The 27,660-nt window shown below is 53.6% G+C and overlaps 1 protein-coding gene across 1 annotated transcript in view; it reads right to left on the reverse strand.

Moving 5' to 3' along the window:
• Positions 1-14,326: 14,326 nt before the first annotated feature.
• LOC140122834 (antigen WC1.1-like) overlaps positions 14,327-27,660 on the reverse strand; it is a 30,239-nt gene continuing 16,905 nt past the window's right edge. Inside the window, exons 2-8 of the mRNA XM_072144081.1 lie at positions 26,780-27,405; positions 21,284-21,841; positions 20,373-20,693; positions 19,916-20,236; positions 17,962-18,288; positions 17,572-17,886; positions 14,327-15,105 (exon numbers count right to left, since the gene is read on the reverse strand). Of these exons, the coding sequence (XP_072000182.1) occupies positions 15,095-15,105; positions 17,572-17,886; positions 17,962-18,288; positions 19,916-20,236; positions 20,373-20,693; positions 21,284-21,841; positions 26,780-26,831 (1,905 nt within the window). The 5' untranslated portion in view covers positions 26,832-27,405 and the 3' untranslated portion in view covers positions 14,327-15,094. The remainder of the gene's footprint in view (positions 15,106-17,571; positions 17,887-17,961; positions 18,289-19,915; positions 20,237-20,372; positions 20,694-21,283; positions 21,842-26,779; positions 27,406-27,660) is intronic.

Here is a 27,660-nt window from a genome sequence, read left to right on the forward strand (position 1 = left end):
AGGCCTCGCGGTTTGCAAAGCATTGGGATTATTTCCACGACTCGTACATCAGAAAACTGAAGATAAATCTCCTCGGCTGCCGCCACGTGTTAGGGGGGGGAGGGGGGGGGGCGCCACGGTAGAGCGCATATATGTTTCTATGGAAATGAAAGTGATTGGTGGCAGCCGCCATGGTGAGAGTGTCCCCCCAGCATTAATGCACTGCCATGATCTGATGCCAGGATCCCCGCAGCTCCAGCACTAGGGAGAAGCCTGGAGCACATCTCCCCTGTGTCGGGGGGTCCTCTCCTCTTCTGCCATCACTGGATCACGCTGGTGGGCGGAGCCAGACACACACTGGGGGTGGGGCCAAGCACACACTGGTGGGCGGAGCCAGACACACACTGGGGGTGGGGCCAAGCACACACTGGTGGGCGGAGCCAGACACACTGGGGGCGGGCCAGGCACACACAAGAGGCACTTCACCAGAGGTCCAGTCATAGACTGGGTTGTGCAGAGTTAACCATGGAAGACCCAAGAGGATATCAGCAACTTCAGTGTGAATGGAGCCACCTGCAAGGAAACGTGAGGAGCTTTAGAGTCCACCTTACCCTGGAATGGAGCGTCCGAGGGACAAACCAAAATTATCTGCAGCCCCTGAATCCACAAAGGCTTTGCCAGACACAGATCTGACAGAGAGTTATAGGTAACAACATTTGAGACTGATTCGGGAAATACCTGTGACCTTTCCTAAGGCCGCCGAGGCGCTGGAGTTTTCTGGCGCTGGTCTTACAGGACACGTCCTTATCCGGTGACCGGAGTTCCCACTGTAGAAACAGAGCGAATTCTTCTTACGGTGCTTCTTGCGGTCCCGGTAGAGATGGCGCCCATCTCTACCGGGATGATGCCCCCCCCTCGTCCTGATGTTTTTGGGTCCCCTGTAGATGTAGGTGTTGGATACTGCTTGTCCTTAGAGCCCGGTTATTATATGATGCCCCCCCCCCTCGTCCTGATGTTTTTGGATCCCCTGTAGATGTAGGTGTTGGATACTGCTTGTCCTTAGAGCCCGGTTATTATATGATGTCCCCCCCCCTGGTCCTGATGTTTTTGGATCCCCTGTAGATGTAGATGTTGGATACTGCTTGTCCTCAGAGCCCGGTTATTATATGATGCCCCCCCCCTGATGTTTTTGGATCCTCTGTAGAGGTAGGTGTTGGATACTGCTTGTCCCCAGAGCCTGGTTATTATATGATGTCCCCCCCCCCCTCGTCCTGATGTTTTTGGATCCCCTGTAGATGTAGGTGTTGGATACTGCTTGTCCTCAGAGCCCGGTTATTATATGATGCCCCCCCCCTGATGTTTTTGGATCCTCTGTAGAGGTAGGTGTTGGATACTGCTTGTCCTCAGAGCCTGGTTATTATATGATGTCCCCCCCCCCTCGTCCTGATGTTTTTGGATCCCCTGTAGATGTAGGTGTTGGATACTGCTTGTCCTCAGAGCCCGGTTATTATATGATGTCCCCCCCCTGGTCCTGATGTTTTTGGATCCCCTGTAGATGTAGGTGTTGGATACTCCTTGTCCCCAGAGCCCGGTTATTATATGATGCCCCTCCCCCTCGTCCTGATGTTTTTGGATCTCCTGTAGATGTAGGTGTTGGATACTGCTTGTCCTTAGAGCCTGGTTATTATATGATGCCCCCCCCCCCCCGTCCTGATGTTTTTGGATCCCCTGTAGATGTAGGTGTTGGATACTGCTTGTCCTCAGAGCCCGGTTATTATATGATGCCCCCCCCCCCTCGTCCTGATGTTTTTGGATCCCCTGTAGATGTAGGTGTTGGATACTGCTTGTCATCAGAGCCTGGTTATTATATGATGTCCCCCCCCTCCCTCGTCCTGATGTTTTTGGATCCTCTGTAGATGTAGGTGTTGGATACTGCTTGTCCCCAGAGCCCGGTTATTATATGATGCCCCCCCCTCGTCCGGATGTTTTTGGATCCCCTGTAGATGTAGGTGTTGGATACTGCTTGTCCTCAGAGCCTGGTTATTATATGATGCCCCCCCCCCCCCGTCCTGATGTTTTTGGATCTCCTGTAGATGTAGGTGTTGGACACTGCTTGTCCTCAGAGCCCGGTTATTATATGATGTCCCCCCCCCCTCGTCCTGATGTTTTTGGATCCCCTGTAGATGTAGGTGTTGGATACTGCTTGTCCTCAGAGCCCGGTTATTATATGATGTCCCCCCCCCCTCGTCCTGATGTTTTTGGATCCCCTGTAGATGTAGGTGTTGGATACTGCTTGTCCTCAGAGCCCGGTTATTATATGATGCCCCCCCCCCTGATGTTTTTGGATCCTCTGTAGATGTAGGTGTTGGATACAGCTTGTCCTCAGAGCCTGGTTATTATATGATGTCCCCCCCCCCTCGTCCTGATGTTTTTGGATCCCCTGTAGATGTAGGTGTTGGATACTGCTTGTCCTCAGAGCCCGGTTATTATATGATGCCCCCCCCCCTGATGTTTTTGGATCCTCTGTAGATGTAGGTGTTGGATACAGCTTGTCCTCAGAGCCTGGTTATTATATGATGTCCCCCCCCTGGTCCTGATGTTTTTGGATCCCCTGTAGATGTAGGTGTTGGATACTGCTTGTCCTCAGAGCCCGGTTATTATATGATGCCCCCCCCCCTCGTCCTGATGTTTTTGGATCCCCTGTAGATGTAGGTGTTGGATACTGCTTGTCATCAGAGCCGGGTTATTATATGATGCCCCCCCCCCCCTCGTCCTGATGTTTTTGGATCCCCAGTAGATGTAGGTGTTGGATACTGCTTGTCCTCAGAGCCCGGTTATTATATGATGCCCCCCCCCCCCTCGTCCTGATGTTTTTGGATCCCCTGTAGATGTAGGTGTTGGATACTGCTTGTCCCCAGAGCCTGGTTATTATATGATGTCCCCCCCCCCTCGTCCTGATGTTTTTGGATCCCCTGTAGATGTAGGTGTTGGATACTGCTTGTCCTCAGAGCCTGGTTATTATATGATGCCCCCCCCCCCCCCCGTCCTGATGTTTTTGGATCTCCTGTAGATGTAGGTGTTGGACACTGCTTGTCCTCAGAGCCCAGTTATTATATGATGTCCCCCCCCCCCTCATCCTGATGTTTTTGGATCCCCTGTAGATGTAGGTGTTGGATACTGCTTGTCCCCAGAGCCTGGTTATTATATGATGTCCCCCCCCCCCTCGTCCTGATGTTTTTGGATCCCCTGTAGATGTAGGTGTTGGATACTACTTGTCCCCAGAGCCTGGTTATTATATGATGTCCCCCCCCCTCGTCCTGATGTTTTTGGATCCCCAGTAGATGTAGGTGTTGGATACTGCTTGTCCCCAGAGCCCGGTTATTATATGATGTCCCCCCCCCCCCCCTGATGTTTTTGGATCCCCTGTAGATGTAGGTGTTGGATACTGCTTGTCCTCAGAGCCCGGTTATTATATGATGTCCCCCCCCCCCCGTCCTGATGTTTTTGGATCCTCTGTAGATGTAGGTGTTGGATACTGCTTGTCCCCAGAGCCTGGTTATTATATGATGTCCCCCCCCTCGTCCTGATGTTTTTGGATCCTCTGTAGATGTAGGTGTTGGATACAGCTTGTCCTCAGAGCCCGGTTATTATATGATGTCACCCCCCCCCCCCGTCCTGATGTTTTTGGATCCCCTGTAAATGTAGGTGTTGGATACTGCTTGTCCTCAGAGCCTGGTTATTATATGATGCCCCCCCCCCCTCGTCCTGATGTTTTTGGATCCCCTGTAGATGTAGGTGTTGGATACTGCTTGTCCTCAGAGCCTGGTTATTATATGATGTCCCCCCCCCCCCCTCGTCCTGATGTTTTTGGATCCCCTGTAGATGTAGGTGTTGGATACTACTTGTCATCAGAGCCGGGTTATTATATGATGCCCCCCCCCCTCGTCCTGATGTTTTTGGATCCCCAGTAGATGTAGGTGTTGGATACTGCTTGTCCTCAGAGCCCGGTTATTATATGATGTCCCCCCCCTCGTCCTGATGTTTTTGGATCTCCTGTAGATGTAGGTGTTGGATACAGCTTGTCCTCAGAGCCCGGTTATTATATGATGTCCCCCCCTCGTCCTGATGTTTTTGGATCCTCTGTAGATGTAGGTGTTGGATACAGCTTGTCCTCAGAGCCCGGTTATTATATGATGTCCCCCCCCCCCCCCCCGTCCTGATGTTTTTGGATCCCCTGTAGATGTAGGTGTTGGATACAGCTTGTCCTCAGAGCCCGGTTATTATATGATGTCCCCCCCCCCCCGTCCTTATGTTTTTGGATCTCCTGTAGATGTAGGTGTTGGATACTGCTTGTCCCCAGAGCCTGGTTATTATATGATGTCCCCCCCCCCCCCCCTCGTCCTGATGTTTTTGGGTCCCCTGTAGATGTAGGTGTTGGATACTGCTTGTCCTTAGAGCCCGGTTATTATATGATGCCCCCCCCCCCTCGTCCTGATGTTTTTGGATCCCCTGTAGATGTAGGTGTTGGATACTGCTTGTCCTTAGAGCCCGGTTATTATATGATGCCCCCCCCCCTCGTCCTGATGTTTTTGGATCCCCTGTAGATGTAGGTGTTGGATACTGCTTGTCCTCAGAGCCCGGTTATTATATGATGCCCCCCCCCTGATGTTTTTGGATCCTCTGTAGAGGTAGGTGTTGGATACTGCTTGTCCCCAGAGCCTGGTTATTATATGATGTCCCCCCCCCCCTCGTCCTGATGTTTTTGGATCCCCTGTAGATGTAGGTGTTGGATACTGCTTGTCACCAGAGCCCGGTTATTATATGATGCCCCCCCCCTCGTCCTGATGTTTTTGGATCCTCTGTAGAGGTAGGTGTTGGATACTGCTTGTCCCCAGAGCCTGGTTATTATATGATGTCCCCCCCCCCCTCGTCCTGATGTTTTTGGATCCCCTGTAGATGTAGGTGTTGGATACTGCTTGTCCTCAGAGCCCGGTTATTATATGATGCCCCCCCCTCGTCCTGATGTTTTTGGGTCCCCTGTAGATGTAGGTGTTGGATACTGCTTGTCCTTAGAGCCCGGTTATTATATGATGCCCCCCCCCCCTCGTCCTGATGTTTTTGGATCCCCTGTAGATGTAGATGTTGGATACTGCTTGTCCTTAGAGCCCGGTTATTATATGATGTCCCCCCCCCCTCGTCCTGATGTTTTTGGATCCCCTGTAGATGTAGATGTTGGATACTGCTTGTCCTCAGAGCCCGGTTATTATATGATGTCCCCCCCTCGTCCTGATGTTTTTGGATCCCCTGTAGATGTAGGTGTTGGATACTCCTTGTCCCCAGAGCCCGGTTATTATATGATGTCCCCCCCTCGTCCTGATGTTTTTGGATCCCCTGTAGATGTAGGTGTTGGATACTCCTTGTCCCCAGAGCCCGGTTATTATATGATGTCCCCCCCCTCGTCCTGATGTTTTTGGATCTCCTGTAGATGTAGGTGTTGGATACTGCTTGTCCTCAGAGCCCGGTTATTATATGATGCCCCCCCCCTGATGTTTTTGGATCCTCTGTAGATGTAGGTGTTGGATACTGCTTGTCCTCAGAGCCCGGTTATTATATGATGTCCCCCCCCCTCGTGCTGATGTTTTTGGATCCCCTGTAGATGTAGGTGTTGGATACTGCTTGTCCTCAGAGCCTGGTTATTATATGATGTCCCCCCCCCCCTCGTCCTGATGTTTTTGGATCCTCTGTAGATGTAGGTGTTGGATACTGCTTGTCCTCAGAGCCTGGTTATTATATGATGCCCCCCCCCCTCGTCCTGATGTTTTTGGATCCCCTGTAGATGTAGGTGTTGGATACTGCTTGTCCTCAGAGCCCGGTTATTATATGATCCCCCCCCCTCGTCCTGATGTTTTTGGATCTCCTGTAGATGTAGGTGTTGGATACTGCTTGTCCTCAGAGCCTGGTTATTATATGATGCCCCCCCCCCTCGTCCTGATGTTTTTGGATCCTCTGTAGATGTAGGTGTTGGATACTGCTTGTCCTTAGAGCCCGGTTATTATATGATCCCCCCCCCTCGTCCTGATGTTTTTGGATCCCCTGTAGATGTAGGTGTTAGATACTGCTTGTCCTCAGAGCCTGGTTATTATATGATGTCCCCCCCTCGTCCGGATGTTTTTGGGTCCCCTGTAGATGTAGGTGTTGGATACTGCTTGTCCTCAGAGCCCGGTTATTATATGATGTCCCCCCCTCGTCCTGATGTTTTTGGATCTCCTGTAGATGTAGGTGTTGGATACTGCTTGTCCTCAGAGCCTGGTTATTATATGATGTCCCCCCCCCCCTCGTCCTGATGTTTTTGGATCTCCTGTAGATGTAGGTGTTGGATACTGCTTGTCCTCAGAGCCCGGTTATTATATGATGTCCCCCCCCCCTCGTCCTGATGTTTTTGGGTCCCCTGTAGATGTAGGTGTTGGATACTGCTTGTCCCCAGAGCCCGGTTATTATATGATGCCCCCCCCCCTCGTCCTGATGTTTTTGGATCCTCTGTAGATGTAGGTGTTGGATACTGCTTGTCCTCAGAGCCCGGTTATTATATGATGTCCCCCCCCCTCGTCCTGATGTTTTTGGATCTCCTGTAGATGTAGGTGTTGGATACTGCTTGTCCTCAGAGCCCGGTTATTATATGATGTCCCCCCCCCCCCTCGTCCTGATGTTTTTGGATCTCCTGTAGATGTAGGTGTTGGATACTGCTTGTCCCCAGAGCCCGGTTATTATATGATGTCCCCCCCCCCTCGTCCTGATGTTTTTGGATCCCCTGTAGATGTAGGTGTTGGATACTGCTTGTCCTCAGAGCCCGGTTATTATATGATGTCCCCCCCCCTCGTCCTGATGTTTTTGGATCCCCTGTAGATGTAGGTGTTGGATACTGCTTGTCCTCAGAGCCTGGTTATTATATGATGCCCCCCCCCCCTCGTCCTGATGTTTTTGGATCCCCTGTAGATGTAGGTGTTGGATACTGCTTGTCCTCAGAGCCCGGTTATTATATGATGCCCCCCCCCTGATGTTTTTGGATCCTCTGTAGATGTAGGTGTTGGATACAGCTTGTCCTCAGAGCCCGGTTATTATATGATGTCCCCCCCCCTCGTCCTGATGTTTTTGGATCCCCTGTAGATGTAGGTGTTGGATACTGCTTGTCCTCAGAGCCCGGTTATTATATGATGCCCCCCCCCCCTCGTCCTGATGTGTTTGGATCTCCTGTAGATGTAGGTGTTGGATACTGCTTGTCCTCAGAGCCCGGTTATTATATGATGCCCCCCCCCCCTCGTCCTGATGTTTTTGGATCCTCTGTAGATGTAGGTGTTGGATACTGCTTGTCCTCAGAGCCCGGTTATTATATGATGCCCCCCCCCCTCGTCCTGATGTTTTTGGATCCCCTGTAGATGTAGGTGTTGGATACTGCTTGTCCTCAGAGCCTGGTTATTATATGATGCCCCCCCCCCCTCGTCCTGATGTTTTTGGATCCCCTGTAGATGTAGGTGTTGGATACTGCTTGTCCTCAGAGCCTGGTTATTATATGAACCCCCCCCCCCCTCGTCCTGATGTTTTTGGATCCCCTGTAGATGTAGGTGTTGGATACTGCTTGTCCTCAGAGCCCGGTTATTATATGATGCCCCCCCCCCTCGTCCTGATGTTTTTGGATCCTCTGTAGATGTAGGTGTTGGATACTGCTTGTCCTCAGAGCCCGGTTATTATATGATGCCCCCCCCCCCTCGTCCTGATGTTTTTGGATCCTCTGTAGATGTAGGTGTTGGATACTGCTTGTCCTCAGAGCCCGGTTATTATATGATGTCCCCCCCCCCCCTCGTCCTGATGTTTTTGGATCCCCTGTAGATGTAGGTGTTGGATACTGCTTGTCCCCAGAGCCCGGTTATTATATGATGCCCCCCCCTCGTCCTGATGTTTTTGGATCCTCTGTAGATGTAGGTGTTGGATACTGCTTGTCCTCAGAGCCCGGTTATTATATGATGTCCCCCCCCTCGTCCTGATGTTTTTGGATCCTCTGTAGATGTAGGTGTTGGATACTGCTTGTCCCCAGAGCCCGGTTATTATATGATGCCCCTCCCCCTCGTCCTGATGTTTTTGGATCTCCTGTAGATTTAGGTGTTGGATACTACTTGTCCCCAAAGCCCGGTTATTATATGATGCCCCTCCCCCTCGTCCTGATGTTTTTGGATCCCCTGTAGATGTAGGTGTTGGATACTGCTTGTCCTCAGAGCCCGGTTATTATATGATGCCCCCCCCCTGATGTTTTTGGGTCCCCTGTAGATGTAGGTGTTGGATACTGCTTGTCCCCAGAGCCCGGTTATTATATGATGCCCCCCCCCCTCCCCTCGTCCTGATGTTTTTGGATCCCCTGTAGATGTAGGTGTTGGATACTGCTTGTCCTCAGAGCCCGGTTATTATATGATGTCCCCCCCCCTCGTCCTGATGTTTTTGGATCCTCTGTAGATGTAGGTGTTGGATACTGCTTGTCCCCAGAGCCCGGTTATTATATGATGCCCCTCCCCCTCGTCCTGATGTTTTTGGATCTCCTGTAGATGTAGGTGTTGGATACTGCTTGTCCTCAGAGCCCGGTTATTATATGATGTCCCCCCCCTCGTCCTGATGTTTTTGGATCTCCTGTAGATGTAGGTGTTGGATACTGCTTGTCCTCAGAGCCCGGTTATTATATGATGCCCCCCCCCCCTCGTCCTGATGTTTTTGGATCTCCTGTAGATGTAGGTGTTGGATACTGCTTGTCCCCAGAGCCTGGTTATTATATGATGTCCCCCCCCCCCCCCTCGTCCTGATGTTTTTGGATCCCCTGTAGATGTAGGTGTTGGATACAGCTTGTCCTCAGAGCCCGGTTATTATATGATGTCCCCCCCCCCCCTCGTCCTGATGTTTTTGGATCTCCTGTAGATGTAGGTGTTGGATACAGCTTGTCCTCAGAGCCCGGTTTTTATATGATGTCCCCCCCCCCCCTCGTCCTGATGTTTTTGGATCCCCTGTAGATGTAGATGTTGGATACTGCTTGTCCTCAGAGCCCGGTTATTATATGATGCCCCCCCCTCGTCCGGATGTTTTTGGATCCCCTGTAGATGTAGGTGTTGGATACTGCTTGTCCTCAGAGCCTGGTTATTATATGATGCCCCCCCCCCCCCTCGTCCTGATGTTTTTGGATCCTCTGTAGATGTAGGTGTTGGATAATGCTTGTCCTCAGAGCCTGGTTATTATATGATGCCCCCCCCCTCGTCCTGATGTTTTTGGATCTCCTGTAGATGTAGGTGTTGGATACTGCTTGTCCTCAGAGCCCGGTTATTATATGATGCCCCCCCTCCTCGTCCTGATGTTTTTGGATCCCCTGTAGATGTTGGATACTGCTTGTCCTCAGAGCCTGGTTATTATATGATGTCCCCCCCCCCCTCGTCCTGATGTTTTTGGATCCCCAGTAGATGTAGGTGTTGGATACTGCTTGTCCTCAGAGCCTGGTTATTATATGATGCCCCCCCCCCTCGTCCTGATGTTTTTGGATTTCCTGTAGATGTAGGTGTTGGATACTGCTTGTCCTCAGAGCCCGGTTATTATATGATGCCCCCCCCCCTCGTCCTGATGTTTTTGGATCCCCTGTAGATGTAGGTGTTGGATACTGCTTGTCCTCAGAGCCCGGTTATTATATGATGCCCCCCCCTCGTCCTGATGTTTTTGGATCCCCTGTAGATGTAGGTGTTGGATACTGCTTGTCCCCAGAGCCTGGTTATTATATGATGTCCCCCCCCCTCGTCCTGATGTTTTTGGATCCCCTGTAGATGTAGTTGTTGGATACAGCTTGTCCTCAGAGCCCGGTTATTATATGATGCCCCCCCTCGTCCTGATGTTTTTGGATCTCCTGTAGATGTAGGTGTTGGATACTGCTTGTCCTCAGAGCCCGGTTATTATATGATGCCCCCCCCCCTCGTCCTGATGTTTTTGGATCTCCTGTAGAGGTAGGTGTTGGATACTGCTTGTCCCCAGAGCCCGGTTATTATATGATGTCCCCCCCCCCTCGTCCTGATGTTTTTGGATCCTCTGTAGATGTAGGTGTTGGATACTGCTTGTCCTCAGAGCCCGGTTATTATATGATGTCCCCCCCCTCCCTCGTCCTGATGTTTTTGGATCCTCTGTAGATGTAGGTGTTGGATACTGCTTGTCCCCAGAGCCCGGTTATTATATGATGTCCCCCCCCCCTCGTCCTGATGTTTTTGGATCTCCTGTAGATGTAGGTGTTGGATACTGCTTGTCCTCAGAGCCCGGTTATTATATGATGTCCCCCCCCCCTCGTCCTGATGTTTTTGGATCTCCTGTAGATGTAGGTGTTGGATACAGCTTGTCCCCAGAGCCTGGTTATTATATGATGTCCCCCCCCCCTCGTCCTGATGTTTTTGGATCCCCTGTAGATGTAGGTGTTGGATACTGCTTGTCCTCAGAGCCCGGTTATTATATGATGTCCCCCCCCCCCCTCGTCCTGATGTTTTTGGGTCCCCTGTAGATGTAGGTGTTGGATACTGCTTGTCCTCAGAGCCCGGTTATTATATGATGCCCCCCCCCCCGTCCTGATGTTTTTGGATCCCCAGTAGATGTAGGTGTTGGATACTGCTTGTCCTCAGACCCGGTTATTATATGATGCCCCCCCCCCTCATCCTGATGTTTTTGGATCCTCTGTAGATGTAGGTGTTGGATACAGCTTGTCCTCAGAGCCCGGTTATTATATGATGCCCCCCCTCGTCCTGATGTTTTTGGATCTCCTGTAGATGTAGGTGTTGGATACTGCTTGTCCTCAGAGCCCGGTTATTATATGATGTCCCCCCCCTCCCTCGTCCTGATGTTTTTGGATCCCCAGTAGATGTAGGTGTTGGATACTGCTTGTCCTCAGACCCGGTTATTATATGATGCCCCCCCCCCTCATCCTGATGTTTTTGGATCCTCTGTAGATGTAGGTGTTGGATACAGCTTGTCCTCAGAGCCCGGTTATTATATGATGCCCCCCCCCCTCGTCCTGATGTTTTTGGATCTCCTGTAGAGGTAGGTGTTGGATACTGCTTGTCCCCAGAGCCCGGTTATTATATGATGTCCCCCCCCCCTCGTCCTGATGTTTTTGGATCCTCTGTAGATGTAGGTGTTGGATACTGCTTGTCCTCAGAGCCCGGTTATTATATGATGTCCCCCCCCTCCCTCGTCCTGATGTTTTTGGATCCTCTGTAGATGTAGGTGTTGGATACTGCTTGTCCCCAGAGCCCGGTTATTATATGATGTCCCCCCCCCCTCGTCCTGATGTTTTTGGATCTCCTGTAGATGTAGGTGTTGGATACTGCTTGTCCTCAGAGCCCGGTTATTATATGATGTCCCCCCCCCCTCGTCCTGATGTTTTTGGATCTCCTGTAGATGTAGGTGTTGGATACAGCTTGTCCCCAGAGCCTGGTTATTATATGATGTCCCCCCCCCCCTCGTCCTGATGTTTTTGGATCCCCTGTAGATGTAGGTGTTGGATACTGCTTGTCCTCAGAGCCCGGTTATTATATGATGTCCCCCCCCCCCCTCGTCCTGATGTTTTTGGGTCCCCTGTAGATGTAGGTGTTGGATACTGCTTGTCCTCAGAGCCCGGTTATTATATGATGCCCCCCCCCCCGTCCTGATGTTTTTGGATCCCCAGTAGATGTAGGTGTTGGATACTGCTTGTCCTCAGAGCCCGGTTATTATATGATGCCCCCCCCCCCCTCATCCTGATGTTTTTGGATCCTCTGTAGATGTAGGTGTTGGATACTGCTTGTCATCAGAGCCCGGTTATTATATGATGCCCCTCCCCCTCGTCCTGATGTTTTTGGATCTCCTGTAGATGTAGGTGTTGGATACTGCTTGTCCTCAGAGCCCGGTTATTATATGATGCCCCCCCCCCTGATGTTTTTGGATTTCCTGTAGATGTAGGTGTTGGATACTGCTTGTCCCCAGAGCCCGGTTATTATATGATGTCCCCCCCCTCGTCCTGATGTTTTTGGATCCCCTGTAGATGTAGGTGTTGGATACTGCTTGTCCCCAGAGCCCGGTTATTATATGATGTCCCCCCCCCCCCTCGTCCTGATGTTTTTGGATCCCCTGTAGATGTAGGTGTTGGATACTGCTTGTCCCCAGAGCCCGGTTATTATATGATGCCCCCCCCCTCGTCCTGATGTTTTTGGATCCCCTGTAGATGTAGATGTTGGATACTGCTTGTCCTCAGAGCCTGGTTATTATATGATGTCCCCCCCCCTCGTCCTGATGTTTTTGGATCCTCTGTAGATGTAGGTGTTGGATACTGCTTGTCCTCAGAGCCTGGTTATTATATGATGTCCCCCCCCCCCTCGTCCTGATGTTTTTGGATCCCCTGTAGATGTAGGTGTTGGATACTGCTTGTCCCCAGAGCCTGGTTATTATATGATGTCCCCCCCCCTCGTCCTGATGTTTTTGGATCCTCTGTAGATGTAGGTGTTGGATACTGCTTGTCCCCAGAGCCCGGTTATTATATGATGCCCCTCCCCCTCGTCCTGATGTTTTTGGATCCCCTGTAGATGTAGGTGTTGGATACTCCTTGTCCCCAGAGCCCGGTTATTATATGATGTCCCCCCCCCCTCGTCCTGATGTTTTTGGATCCTCTGTAGATGTTTGTCCCTGGATCCAGGTCCTCGGCTATGAATAGTTTGGGCCCCTGCTTGCGTTGGGGCGTTGGGCCCTTCCCGCGCTGTTCTCTCCCACTCTCTGCGTCCTGCGGGGCTTTTCTTCCAGCTCTTTGTTCCTCGGTTTCCTCCTCCTCTAATCACTTCTCTCGTTACGTCTCTTCCCGCTGCGTCTTCCGCCCTCGTAGGTTTTTCCATTTTTTGATTATTTCGTATTACAATTTTTCCTTTGCTCTGAGTCACAAATATTTAACTCTATCACCGGCCTCCAGTCTGCGTCCTGCTCTTATCTGCTGTATCAGTGACGTGGCTCTCGGTCCCCGGGGTGGCCTGTCTGCCTCTCGGTCCCCGGGGCGGTCCGTCTGCCTCTCGGTCCCCGGGGCGGCCCGTCTGCCGTCCGTCTGTCTATCGTCCTTCTGTGCGTTTGTCTGTCCGGGCTCCTGTCTTTGTCTGCAGAGGGAGGGGGGAAGTGCTGAGGGAGCAGGGGGAGGTCCGATGGTCTCTAGTAACACCCCCAGGAGCCCATGAGGCTCATTGGCATAATGTTAAGTTGATTTTAGAAGGAATCCTGGAGCATTGCCCTGGTTTACCTCTATTTTTCGGGTGGTTCCGTTACATATTCGCCTGCGTCGTCCTCTGTCCTTCATGTCAGTTTGTTTCATTCTGTCTCTTGCTAGTGTGAACACTGGTGTATTCCTTTCACTTTCCCCTGCAAACTCTGCTCTGGTTCACTGACAGTTAATCTGCTGGACTGTAATATTAAACCCGAAATTAGCTCCTGACCCGGGACTTGTTACAGTCCGTAATGGACACAACACAGCACCTTCACTGGAATGGCGGCTGCTGGCCGGCAGACATCATGTGGACGAGTGACCGCCTCCGCCCGCAGCCGCGTGGCCGCCTCCGCCCGCAGCCGCATGCTCAGCTCTCCAGCAGTTTCCTTGTCACACTGTTGTGCTTGTGTTTTTTGCATGTTGTAAATTACCCTCTAGGTGGCGCCGCTTGCCCGGCTTTGTCTATGGCCGGACATTGCAGTGGATCACGACTCGCTCTGAGGGTTGATACTGGAATTGGCCGCATTGTGCGTTCCGCTAGAGCGATCCAAGCCTTGCTCCACAGGCAGTGGACGTGCCCCGCGGCGAGGCAGGCTATATTTGTGGAGCCAGATTCCATTCTGTGCGGGAGAACTGGAAGTTGCGCCATTTTCTAGGCTATTAATTTTGCAGGTAGTTTAGGTGAGGGGGGGGGGGACAACAGACCCTCCCACCCATAGGAAAAGGATCGGAGGTTCCATATGGGACAAATGGTTTGACTCGCCCTTTACTGCAGTTCCCCTCTCTGATCCTCGCTCACCCCTATTTGGGCGCACCATCCTGGGGAGGTAGTCCTGGGGTGGCAGTGTGGTGCAGGTGCTGAGCCCCCTTGTATCTGGACCCGCATTCTGCATGTGTATAACTATCAGCCTACGGGATGTTTCTGGTAGAAGGACGGTATAACTGTGCGCTATTCGCTGGTTGTGTGTGCGGATTGTTTGATCTATGAAGCTTTCTGTATAAATCCTGAGGCTTGGCAGGCAGCTGATTGGTTGGCCGCCCAGATTGTCTATAAGTATCGGATGTGTCTGGAGCTGTGATTATGATTATTTATAGACCAGCAGGAATCCCCCGGAGCTGTACAATCAGTAGGGGGTCACATACATTACACAGGTGCAAGTACAACATACAAAACTACAGAGATCAGGAGACAAGTCACAGGAGGCCCCTGCCCTGAGGCTCACAATCTATATGGGGGATGGAGACATGAGGTGCGGGAGCAGAGCAGCTATTGTGTGTTGTACATCCTGGACAGGAGGGTTTTCAGGTGACGTTTGGAAGGTGGGGGACAGTCTGACACAGAGTCTGGGGGAAGCTCGGGAGGAGTCCTGGGAAGAGCGGGTGGGAGTGAAGCTGAAGGAGCGGAGATGACGTGTAGGGCGGTATTGCCTGATTAGTGGCGCGGGGGTGAGGGGCTCCCTGTGGCGTGGGGGTGGGGGGCTCCCTGTGGCGCGGGGGTGAGGGGCTCCCTGTGGCGCGGGGGTGAGGGGCTCCCTGTGGCGCGGGGGTGAGGGGCTCCCTGTGGCGCGGGGGTGAGGGGCTCCCTGTGGCGCGGGGGTGAGGGGCTCCCTGTGGCGCGGGGGTGAGGGGCTCCCTGTGGCGCGGGGGTGAGGGGCTCCCTGTGGCGGGGGGTGAGGGGCTCCCTGTGGTGCGGGGGTGACCGGCTCCCTGGCTATTACATTGGATAAAGTTAGACTATAACATGATGCTGTGCGCTGCGGGGGGTGCAGCTCCGGGATCAGGGTTGAGGTCGGGGGGTGGGGCAGAGCGGTGACATCACATGGACAAGTCACATGACCTCCACTACAACGAATCTGTAAACAGAAACGGTTATTAGTAATCACAGCACAGTGCAAGAAGTATGTGAACCCCAGTACCCCAATATTTTTTACATGGCAAAGTAATTGTTTCTCCCCAGAAACAATAGTATTTATACACAGCTGCTGCAGAACCTCATAATACACACCTCAGCTGCTGCAGAACCTCATAATACACACCTCAGCTGCTGCAGAACCCCATACTACACACCTCAGCTGCTGCAGAACCTCATAATACACACCTCAGCTGCTGCAGAACCCCATACTACACACCTCAGCTGCTGCAGAACCCCATACTACACACCTCAGCTGCTGCAGAACCTCATAATACACACCTCAGCTGCTGCAGAACCCCATACTACACACCTCAGCTGCTGCAGAACCCCATACTACACACCTCAGCTGCTGCAGAACCTCATAATACACACCTCAGCTGCTGCAGAACCCCATACTACACACCTCAGCTGCTGCAGAACCCCATACTACACACCTTAGCTGCTGCAGAACCCCATACTACACACCTTAGCTGCTGCAGAACCCCATACTACACACCTCAGCTGCTGCAGAACCCCATACTACACACCTCAGCTGCTGCAGAACCTCCTAATACACACCTCAGCTGCTGCAGAACCCCATACTACACACCTTAGCTGCTGCAGAACCCCATACTACACACCTTAGCTGCTGCAGAACCCCATACTACACACCTTAGCTGCTGCAGAACCCCATACTACACACCTTAGCTGCTGCAGAACCCCATACTACACACCTTAGCTGCTGCAGAACCCCATACTACACACCTTAGCTGCTGCAGAACCCCATACTACACACCACAGCTGCTGCAGAACCCCATAATACACACCACAGCTGCTGCAGAACCCCATAATACACACCTCAGCTGCTGCATAACCTCATAATACACACCTCAGCTGCTGCAGAACCCCATACTACACACCACAGCTGCTGCAGAACCCCATAATACACACCACAGCTGCTGCAGAACCCCATAATACACACTGCAGCTGCTGCAGAACCTCATAATACACACCACAGCTGCTGCAGAACCCCATAATACACACCACAGCTGCTGCAGAACCCCATAATACACACTGCAGCTGCTGCAGAACCCCATAATACACACCGCAGCTGCTGCAGAACCCCATAATACACACCACAGCTGCTGCAGAACCCCATACTACACACCTCAGCTGCTGCAGAACCTCATAATACACACCTCAGCTGCTGCAGAACCCCATACTACACACCTCAGCTGCTGCAGAACCCCATAATACACACCTCAGCTGCTGCAGAACCTCATAATACACACCTCAGCTGCTGCAGAACCCCATACTACACACCTCAGCTGCTGCAGAACCCCATACTACACACCTCAGCTGCTGCAGAACCCCATACTACACACCTCAGCTGCTGCAGAACCCCATACTACACACCTCAGCTGCTGCAGAACCTCGTAATACACACCTCAGCTGCTGCATAACCTCGTAATACACACCTCAGCTGCTGCATAACCTCGTAATACACACCTCAGCTGCTGCAGAACCCTATACTACACACCTCAGCTGCTGCAGAACCCCATAATACACACCTCAGCTGCTGCAGAACCCCATACTACACACCTCAGCTGCTGCAGAACCCCATACTACACACCTCAGCTGCTGCAGAACCCCATACTACACACCTCAGCTGCTGCAGAACCCCATAATACACACCTCAGCTGCTGCAGAACCTCATAATACACACCACAGCTGCTGCAGAACCCCATAATACACACCACAGCTGCTGCAGAACCCTAATAATACACACCTCAGCTGCTGCATAACCTCATAATACACACCTCAGCTGCTGCATAACCTCATAATACACACCTCAGCTGCTGCAGCTGATTGTTACCTCATCTGAAACCACATCCCCACGTTGTACTATGATACACAATTGAAGAGCAGTGGGAGGAGCTTCTCCTGGTCGCAGAAGCACGTGTTCTGGATCCCAAGCCCCCAGGTATAAATGCACCAGGTGATGCTCCGCCCCCACAACCACGACTTCAAAATGTGTGAGATCTGACTTTTTATCTTAGTAAGGGGGATACTGGGCCCCATATGAGAGCATTGTCTTCCCAGATGGTTCTCCCATAGGTCCCAGTATCTCCTCTCCCCCCCCCCCCCGTTAGGGTCCAGTATCCCCCCCCCGTTAGGGTCCAGTATCACCCCCCCCCCCGTTAGGGTCCAGTATCCCCCCCCCCCCGTTAGGGTCCAGTATCCCCCCCCCCCCGTTAGGGTCCAGTATCACCCCCCCCCCCGTTAGGGTCCAGTACCCCCCCCCCCCCCTGTTAGGGTCCAGTATCCCCCCCCCGTTAGGGTCCAGTATCCCCCCCCCCCCGTTAGGGTCCAGTGCCCCCACCCCCTAGGGTCCAGTACCCTCTCCCCTAGGGTCCATGATGCTCACCTGTACATATGACCCCTGCGTCCTGGGAATGGTCACACATGGTGTTTCTGGAGATGACTCCTCCGCACTGGGCTATGGATGACTCGGTGCCGTTGCAGAACAGATGTTCCAGCCATATGGGTCCAGACCCGGAGATGAAGGTTCCTCCTCCAGGAGCCCGTTGTGCAGCTCCGCAGCCGATCTGTCTACACACTACAGCGGCATCGAAGAGATCCCATGTGATATCACACACGGTGCCCCACTCCCGGTTGTAGAAGACCTCTACCCGTCCTGAACACGGAGTCTCTCCACCAACCAACCTCACCTTAGAGACGTCTGCAAAAGAAGACGACTGCATGAGGAGTGCACGGGGTACCTGCCATTGTGTCCTCAGGTACACGGACCTCTTACCTGTTTGTGTACACAGCACCTCGGCCACTCCGGACTCACACTCGTGCCCCTTGGACATGACCGCGCCACATTTAGATAAGCTTGCTTCGTGGCCTGCACAGTAGATACTCCGCACATCTGTAAGGGGGTCCTTGTCTCTGCGTATCTGCATCTCCTTGACAAGAGAGCGCTCAATGGTGAAGCCACAGCCCAGCTGCCTGCACAGCACCGCTTCCTCCTCAACGTGCCATTCAAAGGCCGGAACCAGGTGCCATCTAGAATCATGGAACACTTTCACTTGTCCAGAACACGCACTGTTCCCCCCCGTCAACGCCACTTTGGAAATAGCTGTCCAAGACAAGAAGATCAAAGATGTGACTTTTAGGTAAGTGGTGGAGCAGCAGCTGGTGGTTCAGACATATCTAACATGAGCTCTACAAGAGGAGACATCAGTGGTGGAGGAGCATCTGGAGGTACGGACATGTCTACTACAACATCTCTAGAAGAACACATCAGTAGTGAAGTGGAGGTGTGAAAGACCAGCTGATGAGGTCTACAGGAGGAGACATCAGTGGTGGAGCTGAGAGGTGGAGGAGCATCTGGAGGTACGGACATGTCTACTACGACCTCTCTAGTAGAACACATCAGTAGTGAAGTGGAGCTGTGAAAGACCAGCTGATGAGTCTACAGGAGGAGACATCGGTGGTGGAGGAGGATCTGGAGGTATGGACATGTCTACTACGACCTCTCTAGAAGAACACATCAGTAGTGAAGTGGAGGTGTGAAAGACCAGCTGATGAGTCTACAGGAGGAGACATCAGTGGTGGAGCTGAGAGGTGGAGGAGCACCTGGAGGTATGGACATGTCTACTACGGCCTCTGTAGAAGAACACATCAGTAGTGAAGTGGAGCTGTGAAAGACCAGCTGATGAGGTCTACAGGAGGAGACATCAGTGGTGGAGCTGAGAGGTGGAGGAGCATCTGGAGGTACGGACATGTCTACTACGACCTCTCTAGAAGAACACATCAGTAGTGAAGTGGAGCTGTGAAAGACCAGCTGATGAGTCTACAAGAGGAGACATCAGTGGTGGAGGAGCACCTGGAGGTATGGACATGCCTACTATGGCCTCTCTAGAAGAACACATCAGTAGTGAAGTGGAGGTGTGAAAGACCAGCTGATGAGTCTACAAGAGGAGACATCAGTGGTGGAGCTGAAAGGTGCAGGAGCATCTGGAGGTACGGACATGTCTACTACGACCTCTCTAGAAGAACACATCAGTAGTGAAGTGGAGCTGTGAAAGACCAGCTGATGAGTCTACAGGAGGAGACATCGGTGGTGGAGGAGGATCTGGAGGTACGGACATGTCTACTACGACCTCTCTAGAAGAACACATCAGTAGTGAAGTGGAGGTGTGAAAGACCAGCTGATGAGTCTACAGGAGGAGACATCAGTGGTGGAGCTGAGAGGTGGAGGAGCACCTGGAGGTATGGACATATCTACTACGACCTCTCTAGAAGAACACATCAGTAGTGAAGTGGAGGTGTGAAAGACCAGCTGATGAGTCTACAGGAGGAGACATCGGTGGTGGAGGAGGATCTGGAGGTATGGACATGTCTACTACGACCTCTCTAGAAGAACACATCAGTAGTGAAGTGGAGGTGTGAAAGACCAGCTGATGAGCTCTACAGGAGGAGACATCAGTGGTGGAGGAGCATCTGGAGGTACGGACATGTCTACTACGGCCTCTCTAGTAGAACACATCAGTAGTGAAGTGGAGGTGTGAAAGACCAGCTGATGAGTCTACAGGAGGAGACATCGGTGGTGGAGCTGACTTGTGGATGGTGTGGATCAGTGATGGAGATAAGCGGCAGAGGAGAAGCTGGTGTGAAAGAAAAGACCTATAGAGGTGTCTTATTAGAGCTCTGAACAAGAAGACAGTGTTCTAATAATATAGAAGTTAATCTCTGTGGTTCACCTGATGTCGAGCAGACAATTCCCGCATGGATGTTGTGGAGACAAGGCTTTGAGCTCCAGACACTCAGGCCACATTCAGAGATCTGAGACTCAGACCCAGAGCAATGTGTTTCCTCTACTATCTTCCTTCTTGGACCAACGTCTCCCTCCACATGTTCCTGGATCTTCACAAGAGGTCCACAACCCATCTGCTTGCAAACAACTGAAGCTTCCCGTAAATTAAAGTTCCACAGGCAGAATCTGTTCCATGTGTTATTGAGGGAAACTTCCACTATCCCATCACAAGGACCAGACCCATTGACCAGCTGAACATTGCCAAAACCTGTGTAACCGGAGCAGAGACGTTATAATATGGAGGTAGATCACCAATAATGGCCAACATTTATCAAAGCGCAGACACTTTATAAGTACATGTACAAGCAGTTTCCACGTGGCCAATGTTTGCTTAAAAGACTCACCAGAAGACAAGCAGCTGACCCCCGCACTACGCTGAGGTCTCATTGGGTCTCGTTCAATCCATTCTCCCAGCAAACACTGAGAAATATCATGCTCCTCTCCAGTACAGTCCACCTCCTCAAGGACATTTCCAGTTCCCGGCCCAAATGTGTCTCCTAGCATGAGGTCCAGAGAAGGTCCACACCCCAACTGCCTGCAGATGACCTCTGCTCCATGCCTGTTCCAGTGAAGGTCATTTAGCCAGACCCAAGAGTTGTTGTAGAGAAGCTCCACTCTTCCCCGGCAGTGGTGACCGCCATCCGATAACCTCACATGAGACAAGACTGAAGAAGAGGAGAAGAATCAGAAATCTTATCACTCATCCACTCATTGGCAAGATGGAATCAGATTGGCTACTAAGGCGGCCATGAAACGTACACTTAAAGTACCAAAAATTGTGCTTCCTAAACATCAGTCAGGGTCAACCATCCAGGTGCCATGGGGCCCATGGAGACAGGGGCCAAGGTCAAGCATGTTAGATCATGAGCTTAGTCATCCCACAAGAGCCCCAAGTTAGAGCCTAAACGACAGAGCCTCCCTTCCTTGTGTACCCTTAGATGCAGGGTTGGATCCAGGTTTCACTAGGCCCCTGGGCGACAGAGCCTCAGTGGCCCCTTTGCAGTGAATTCATGTGGCGGCATTAAAAATTCTGAACTAAACCAGTCTCCCGTTCCCTACAATATTCCCTAGTTTATGGTTATTTTATATAAAGCCCCCTAACCCCCCACCAATTCATAAGATACAGCCCCCCCCCCTATACCCATGGATTCCTTATGTACAGCCTTACGTGGCCCCCCAGCAGCTCTGGGCCCCGGCTGCTTGGATGCTCTATAACATCATCCAAACCTTTCCTGGACCCGGTGAGAAGACTTACGAGCTTTCTTGAGATGTTTTTCTTTCCCCTCGATGCTTCGGCACACTGACCGCGCCAGTGCAGACAGCGCTTGCTCAGGACTTGGATACTCCAACATGTTATACAGATGAGTCCTCGGGGGGTAGGACACAATGTCCCACAAGTTATAGTCCGGAATTGTCTTGAACCACATTGCAAATATCTCCACCCCCGCTCTCTGCAGTTTGTGTATTTTGGGCTTCATAAAGGTGTAAGGATCGTATCCATCAAGCAGGAGGATGAGGATGTGCGACCCACGGGCCGAGCCGGGTGGGGGCCTCCACTTCAGGGCATTGATGAAATCTACAACGTACTCCCTCTGAGGAGTGAATGTCACTGGCCCCGGGTGTGTGCCGAAATATTCATTGAGATTCTTAAAGTCGTAGTCGTTCAACTGCAGTGTCACCTGATTGGCTGCGGTGGTCTGTAGCTTCTCTACGAACCTTCTGACTGGCTCCAATAAGTGGTAATTCTTACTAAATCGGAAGTGATCAGCGTAAACGATAATCTCTGAAGACCTGTGGATCCCACTGGAGCATCCTGCAGCAGATAAGGACAACGTTAGCAGCATAAGTGGAGAGAGTAGTGAGCGGGCCCAGAAGCAAGGGGACCGCAACGAGCCCAGAAGCAAGGGGACCGCAACGAGCCCAGAAGCAAGGGGACCGCAACGAGCCCAGAAGCAAGGGGACCGCAACGGGCCCAGAAGCAAGGGGGACCGCAACGGGCCCAGAAGCAAGGGGGACCGCAACGGGCCCAGAAGCAAGGGGGACCGCAACGGGCCCAGAAGCAAGGGGGACCGCAACGGGCCCAGAAGCAAGGGGGACCGCAACGGGCCCAGAAGCAAGGGGGACCGCAACGGGCCCAGAAGCAAGGGGGACCGCAACGGGCCCAGAAGCAAGGGGGACCGCAACGGGCCCAGAAGCAAGGGGGACCGCAACGGGCCCAGAAGCAAGGGGGACCGCAACGGGCCCAGAAGCAAGGGGGACCGCAACGGGCCCAGAAGCAAGGGGGACCGCAACGGGCCCAGAAGCAAGGGGGACCGCAACGGGCCCAGAAGCAAGGGGGACCGCAACGGGCCCAGAAGCAAGGGGGACCGCAACGGGCCCAGAAGCAAGGGGGACCGCAACGGGCCCAGAAGCAAGGGGGACCGCAACGGGCCCAGAAGCAAGGGGGACCGCAACGGGCCCAGAAGCAAGGGGGACCGCAACGGGCCCAGAAGCAAGGGGGACCGCAACGGGCCCAGAAGCAAGGGGGACCGCAACGGGCCCAGAAGCAAGGGGGACCGCAACGGGCCCAGAAGCAAGGGGGACCGCAACGGGCCCAGAAGCAAGGGGGACCGCAACGGGCCCAGAAGCAAGGGGGACCGCAACGGGCCCAGAAGCAAGGGGGACCGCAACGGGCCCAGAAGCAAGGGGGACCGCAACGGGCCCAGAAGCAAGGGGGACCGCAACGGGCCCAGAAGCAAGGGGGACCGCAACGGGCCCAGAAGCAAGGGGGACCGCAACGGGCCCAGAAGCAAGGGGGACCGCAACGGGCCCAGAAGCAAGGGGGACCGCAACGGGCCCAGAAGCAAGGGGGACCGCAACGGGCCAAGAAGCAAGGGGGACCGCAACGGGCCAAGAAGCAAGGGGGACCGCAACGGGCCAAGAAGCAAGGGGGACCGCAACGGGCCAAGAAGCAAGGGGGACCGCAACGGGCCAAGAAGCAAGGGGGACCGCAACGGGCCAAGAAGCAAGGGGGACCGCAACGGGCCAAGAAGCAAGGGGGACCGCAACGGGCCAAGAAGCAAGGGGGACCGCAACGGGCCAAGAAGCAAGGGGGACCGCAACGGGCCAAGAAGCAAGGGGGACCGCAACGGGCCAAGAAGCAAGGGGGACCGCAACGGGCCAAGAAGCAAGGGGGACCGCAACGGGCCAAGAAGCAAGGGGGACCGCAACGGGCCAAGAAGCAAGGGGGACCGCAACGGGCCAAGAAGCAAGGGGGACCGCAACGGGCCAAGAAGCAAGGGGGACCGCAACGGGCCAAGAAGCAAGGGGGACCGCAACGGGCCAAGAAGCAAGGGGGACCGCAACGGGCCAAGAAGCAAGGGGGACCGCAACGGGCCAAGAAGCAAGGGGGACCGCAACGGGCCAAGAAGCAAGGGGGACCGCAACGGGCCAAGAAGCAAGGGGGACCGCAACGGGCCAAGAAGCAAGGGGGACCGCAACGGGCCAAGAAGCAAGGGGGACCGCAACGGGCCAAGAAGCAAGGGGGACCGCAACGGGCCAAGAAGCAAGGGGGACCGCAACGGGCCAAGAAGCAAGGGGGACCGCAACGGGCCAAGAAGCAAGGGGGACCGCAACGGGCCAAGAAGCAAGGGGGACCGCAACGGGCCAAGAAGCAAGGGGGACCGCAACGGGCCAAGAAGCAAGGGGGACCGCAACGGGCCAAGAAGCAAGGGGGACCGCAACGGGCCAAGAAGCAAGGGGGACCGCAACGGGCCAAGAAGCAAGGGGGACCGCAACGGGCCAAGAAGCAAGGGGGACCGCAACGGGCCAAGAAGCAAGGGGGACCGCAACGGGCCAAGAAGCAAGGGGGACCGCAACGGGCCAAGAAGCAAGGGGGACCGCAACGGGCCAAGAAGCAAGGGGGACCGCAACGGGCCAAGAAGCAAGGGGGACCGCAACGGGCCAAGAAGCAAGGGGGACCGCAACGGGCCAAGAAGCAAGGGGGACCGCAACGGGCCAAGAAGCAAGGGGGACCGCAACGGGCCAAGAAGCAAGGGGGACCGCAACGGGCCAAGAAGCAAGGGGGACCGCAACGGGCCAAGAAGCAAGGGGGACCGCAACGGGCCAAGAAGCAAGGGGGACCGCAACGGGCCAAGAAGCAAGGGGGACCGCAACGGGCCAAGAAGCAAGGGGGACCGCAACGGGCCAAGAAGCAAGGGGGACCGCAACGGGCCAAGAAGCAAGGGGGACCGCAACGGGCCAAGAAGCAAGGGGGACCGCAACGGGCCAAGAAGCAAGGGGGACCGCAACGGGCCAAGAAGCAAGGGGGACCGCAACGGGCCAAGAAGCAAGGGGGACCGCAACGGGCCAAGAAGCAAGGGGGACCGCAACGGGCCAAGAAGCAAGGGGGACCGCAACGGGCCAAGAAGCAAGGGGGACCGCAACGGGCCAAGAAGCAAGGGGGACCGCAACGGGCCAAGAAGCAAGGGGGACCGCAACGGGCCAAGAAGCAAGGGGGACCGCAACGGGCCAAGAAGCAAGGGGGACCGCAACGGGCCAAGAAGCAAGGGGGACCGCAACGGGCCAAGAAGCAAGGGGGACCGCAACGGGCCAAGAAGCAAGGGGGACCGCAACGGGCCAAGAAGCAAGGGGGACCGCAACGGGCCAAGAAGCAAGGGGGACCGCAACGGGCCAAGAAGCAAGGGGGACCGCAACGGGCCAAGAAGCAAGGGGGACCGCAACGGGCCAAGAAGCAAGGGGGACCGCAACGGGCCAAGAAGCAAGGGGGACCGCAACGGGCCAAGAAGCAAGGGGGACCGCAACGGGCCAAGAAGCAAGGGGGACCGCAACGGGCCAAGAAGCAAGGGGGACCGCAACGGGCCAAGAAGCAAGGGGGACCGCAACGGGCCAAGAAGCAAGGGGGACCGCAACGGGCCAAGAAGCAAGGGGGACCGCAACGGGCCAAGAAGCAAGGGGGACCCCAAGCCCCTTTCATATCTAGCAATTTCAGCTTTGTAAATCCTTCACACTTATTCTGTGCACTGAGATTCATGACACAAGATGCCCCACATGTCCCCTTTCTCCATAGAAGATAATTAACCTTTTAATGTCAGAATTAGCGGTAGATCGTTAGATAGTAAAGTACCTGGGGCTATAGAGAAATCTGCAGCTGCAAGGTTTACAGTCTTCTCCTATTACTCCATTCTCACTACATTCAGAGAAGACGTCACTGGACAGAATTCCCATAATCTTGGCCCTGACAAGTGGCAGCAGTAGTCAGAGGAGATGGGGATTTTGGGGTGTTTTGGGTACAGTGGAGAAAGTACAACATTGCTCAATATGTAAATGAACAGATTGTTTGTAATGGACACGGTGACCGGTGATAAAGTTGGAAGATTTGGGGTTTTTTTTAGGGTTTTGAAATAAATTGACCAAATTCATTGTTACCCCTGAACATGAGATTTGTGGGTATGACAATATTTATAAAGTGAAATAACCAAATCTTTGGAAACAGGAGAAAGGAGCAGATTAAGGATGGACGTGTTATCAATCCGCAGGAGACTCCTCAGCTATGACAGATTGGGAGGGAACTGAAGGGAAGAAGCTCGGATAAGGGATATGACGGGCACCTGATACGTGAGGACAGATATGAGAGACGTGGGGAGAGACGGCAGAGCAGGAAGGACGGGACAATACTGTGATATTGTTTCTGATGAATATAATAGGAAGCAATATAATGAATATAATTAATGTATATGGGAGGGGAATCAAGATAAGGGGCAGGAAAGAGGAAGAGAAGGGTCAAGTATAAACAGGATCAGAATGAGATATAAGCCAGAGGAGGGCTCAGGTATGGAGGACGGCCAGGAGTGAGCAGGAGAAGGGTGGGGTGTGAGCAGGAGAAGGGTGGGGTGTGAGCAGGAGGAGGGTCGGGTGTGAGCAGGAGGAGGGTCGGGTGTGAGCAGGAGGAGGGTGGTGTGTGAGGAAAAGGAGGGTGGTGTGTGAGGAAAAGGAGGGTGGTGTGTGAGGAAAAGGAGGGTGGTGTGTGAGGAAAAGGAGGGTGGTGTGTGAGGAAAAGGAGGGTGGTGTGTGAGGAAAAGGAGGGTGGGGTGTGAGGAAAAGGAGGGTGGGGTGTGAGCAGGAGGAGGGTGGGGTGTGAGGAAAAGGAGGGTGGGGTGTGAGCAGGAGGAGGGTGGGGTGTGAGCAGGAGGAGGGTGGGGTGTGAGCAGGAGGAGGGTGGGGTGTGAGCAGGAGGAGGGTGGGGTGTGAGCAGGAGAAGGGTCGGGAGTGAGCAGGAGGAGGGTCGGGAGTGAGCAGGAGAAGGGTCGGGAGTGAGCAGGAGAAGGGTGGGGTGTGAGGAAAAGGAGGGTGGGGTGTGAGCAGGAGAAGGGTGGGGTGTGAGCAGGAGAAGGGTGGGGTGTGAGCAGGAGGAGGGTCAGGCAGGCACAGGGGAGGGGTCAGGTATGAGTAGGCAGGGTTTCAGACAGGCACAGGGGAGGGGTCAGGTATGAGTAGGCGGGGTTTCAGGCAGGCACAGGAGTAGTACATTAGCATGAAAATGTTAGTGCTGCACCATACTATGTCCCTGGGGGACGACTAGGCAGGTAACAGCAGGACAGGGTTATGATCAGAAAGGTTGGTTCTGCCTGGAAGATTTCTGTCTCCTGGAGTCATCACCACCATTAGACCTTAGACATCAGATAGCGATGGACGGGCCGTGGTCCTCCAAGAGCCTATTCTACAATTCCCCTCAGAACCTTCCATGTCCTACCTTCAACAACGGCGCCGGCAATGATGAGGATGGTCCAGATAAGGATCGACATGATGACTGTCCTGGTGGGATACTCAGCGATTGTCCTGGGGCTGGTGGGATACTCAGCGATTGTCCTGGGGCTAGAGGGATACTCAGCGATTGTCCTGGGGCTGGTGGGATACTCAGCGATTGTCCTGGGGCTGGTGGGATACTCAGCGATTGTCCTGGGGCTAGAGGGATACTCAGCGATTGTCCTGGGGCTGGTGGGATACTCAGCGATTGTCTTGGCGCTGGAGGGATACTCAGCGACTGTCCTGGAGCTGGTGGGATACTCAGCGATTGTCCAGGGGCTGGTGGGATATTCAGCGATTGTCCTGGGGCTGGTGGGATATTCAGCGATTGTCCTGGGGCTGGTGGGATATTCAGCGATTGTCCTGGGGCTGGTGGGATATTCAGCGATTGTCCTGGGGCTGGTGGGATATTCAGCGATTGTCCTGGGGCTGGTGGGATATTCAGCGATTGTCCTGGGGCTGGTGGGATATTCAGCGATTGTCCTGGGGCTGGTGGGATATTCAGCAATTGTCCTGGGGCTAGAGGGATATTCAGCGATTGTCCTGCAGCTCTTGGGATACACAGCGATTGTCCTGGGGATCAGAGTCCTGTTAGTCTCTGGTTAATGTGAATTAGACAAACAGAGATTTGGAGATTCTCCAGCTTGTTTAGAAGGTGAGGCGAGGGGTATCCAGGGTGCAGGGGGGTATCCAGGGTGCAGGGGGGTATCCAGGGTGCAGGGGTCCTGCAGGACACAGAACGAGCCCCCCATCCCCCAAACATCAGGTGTAGAGAAATGTGATTTAATTAAGACCTTTATTATCTCCGGCCATGATGGGTCTCTGAGA

Source organism: Engystomops pustulosus, chromosome 3 (assembly GCF_040894005.1).
Source record: "Engystomops pustulosus chromosome 3, aEngPut4.maternal, whole genome shotgun sequence".
NCBI lineage: Eukaryota > Metazoa > Chordata > Amphibia > Anura > Leptodactylidae > Engystomops > Engystomops pustulosus.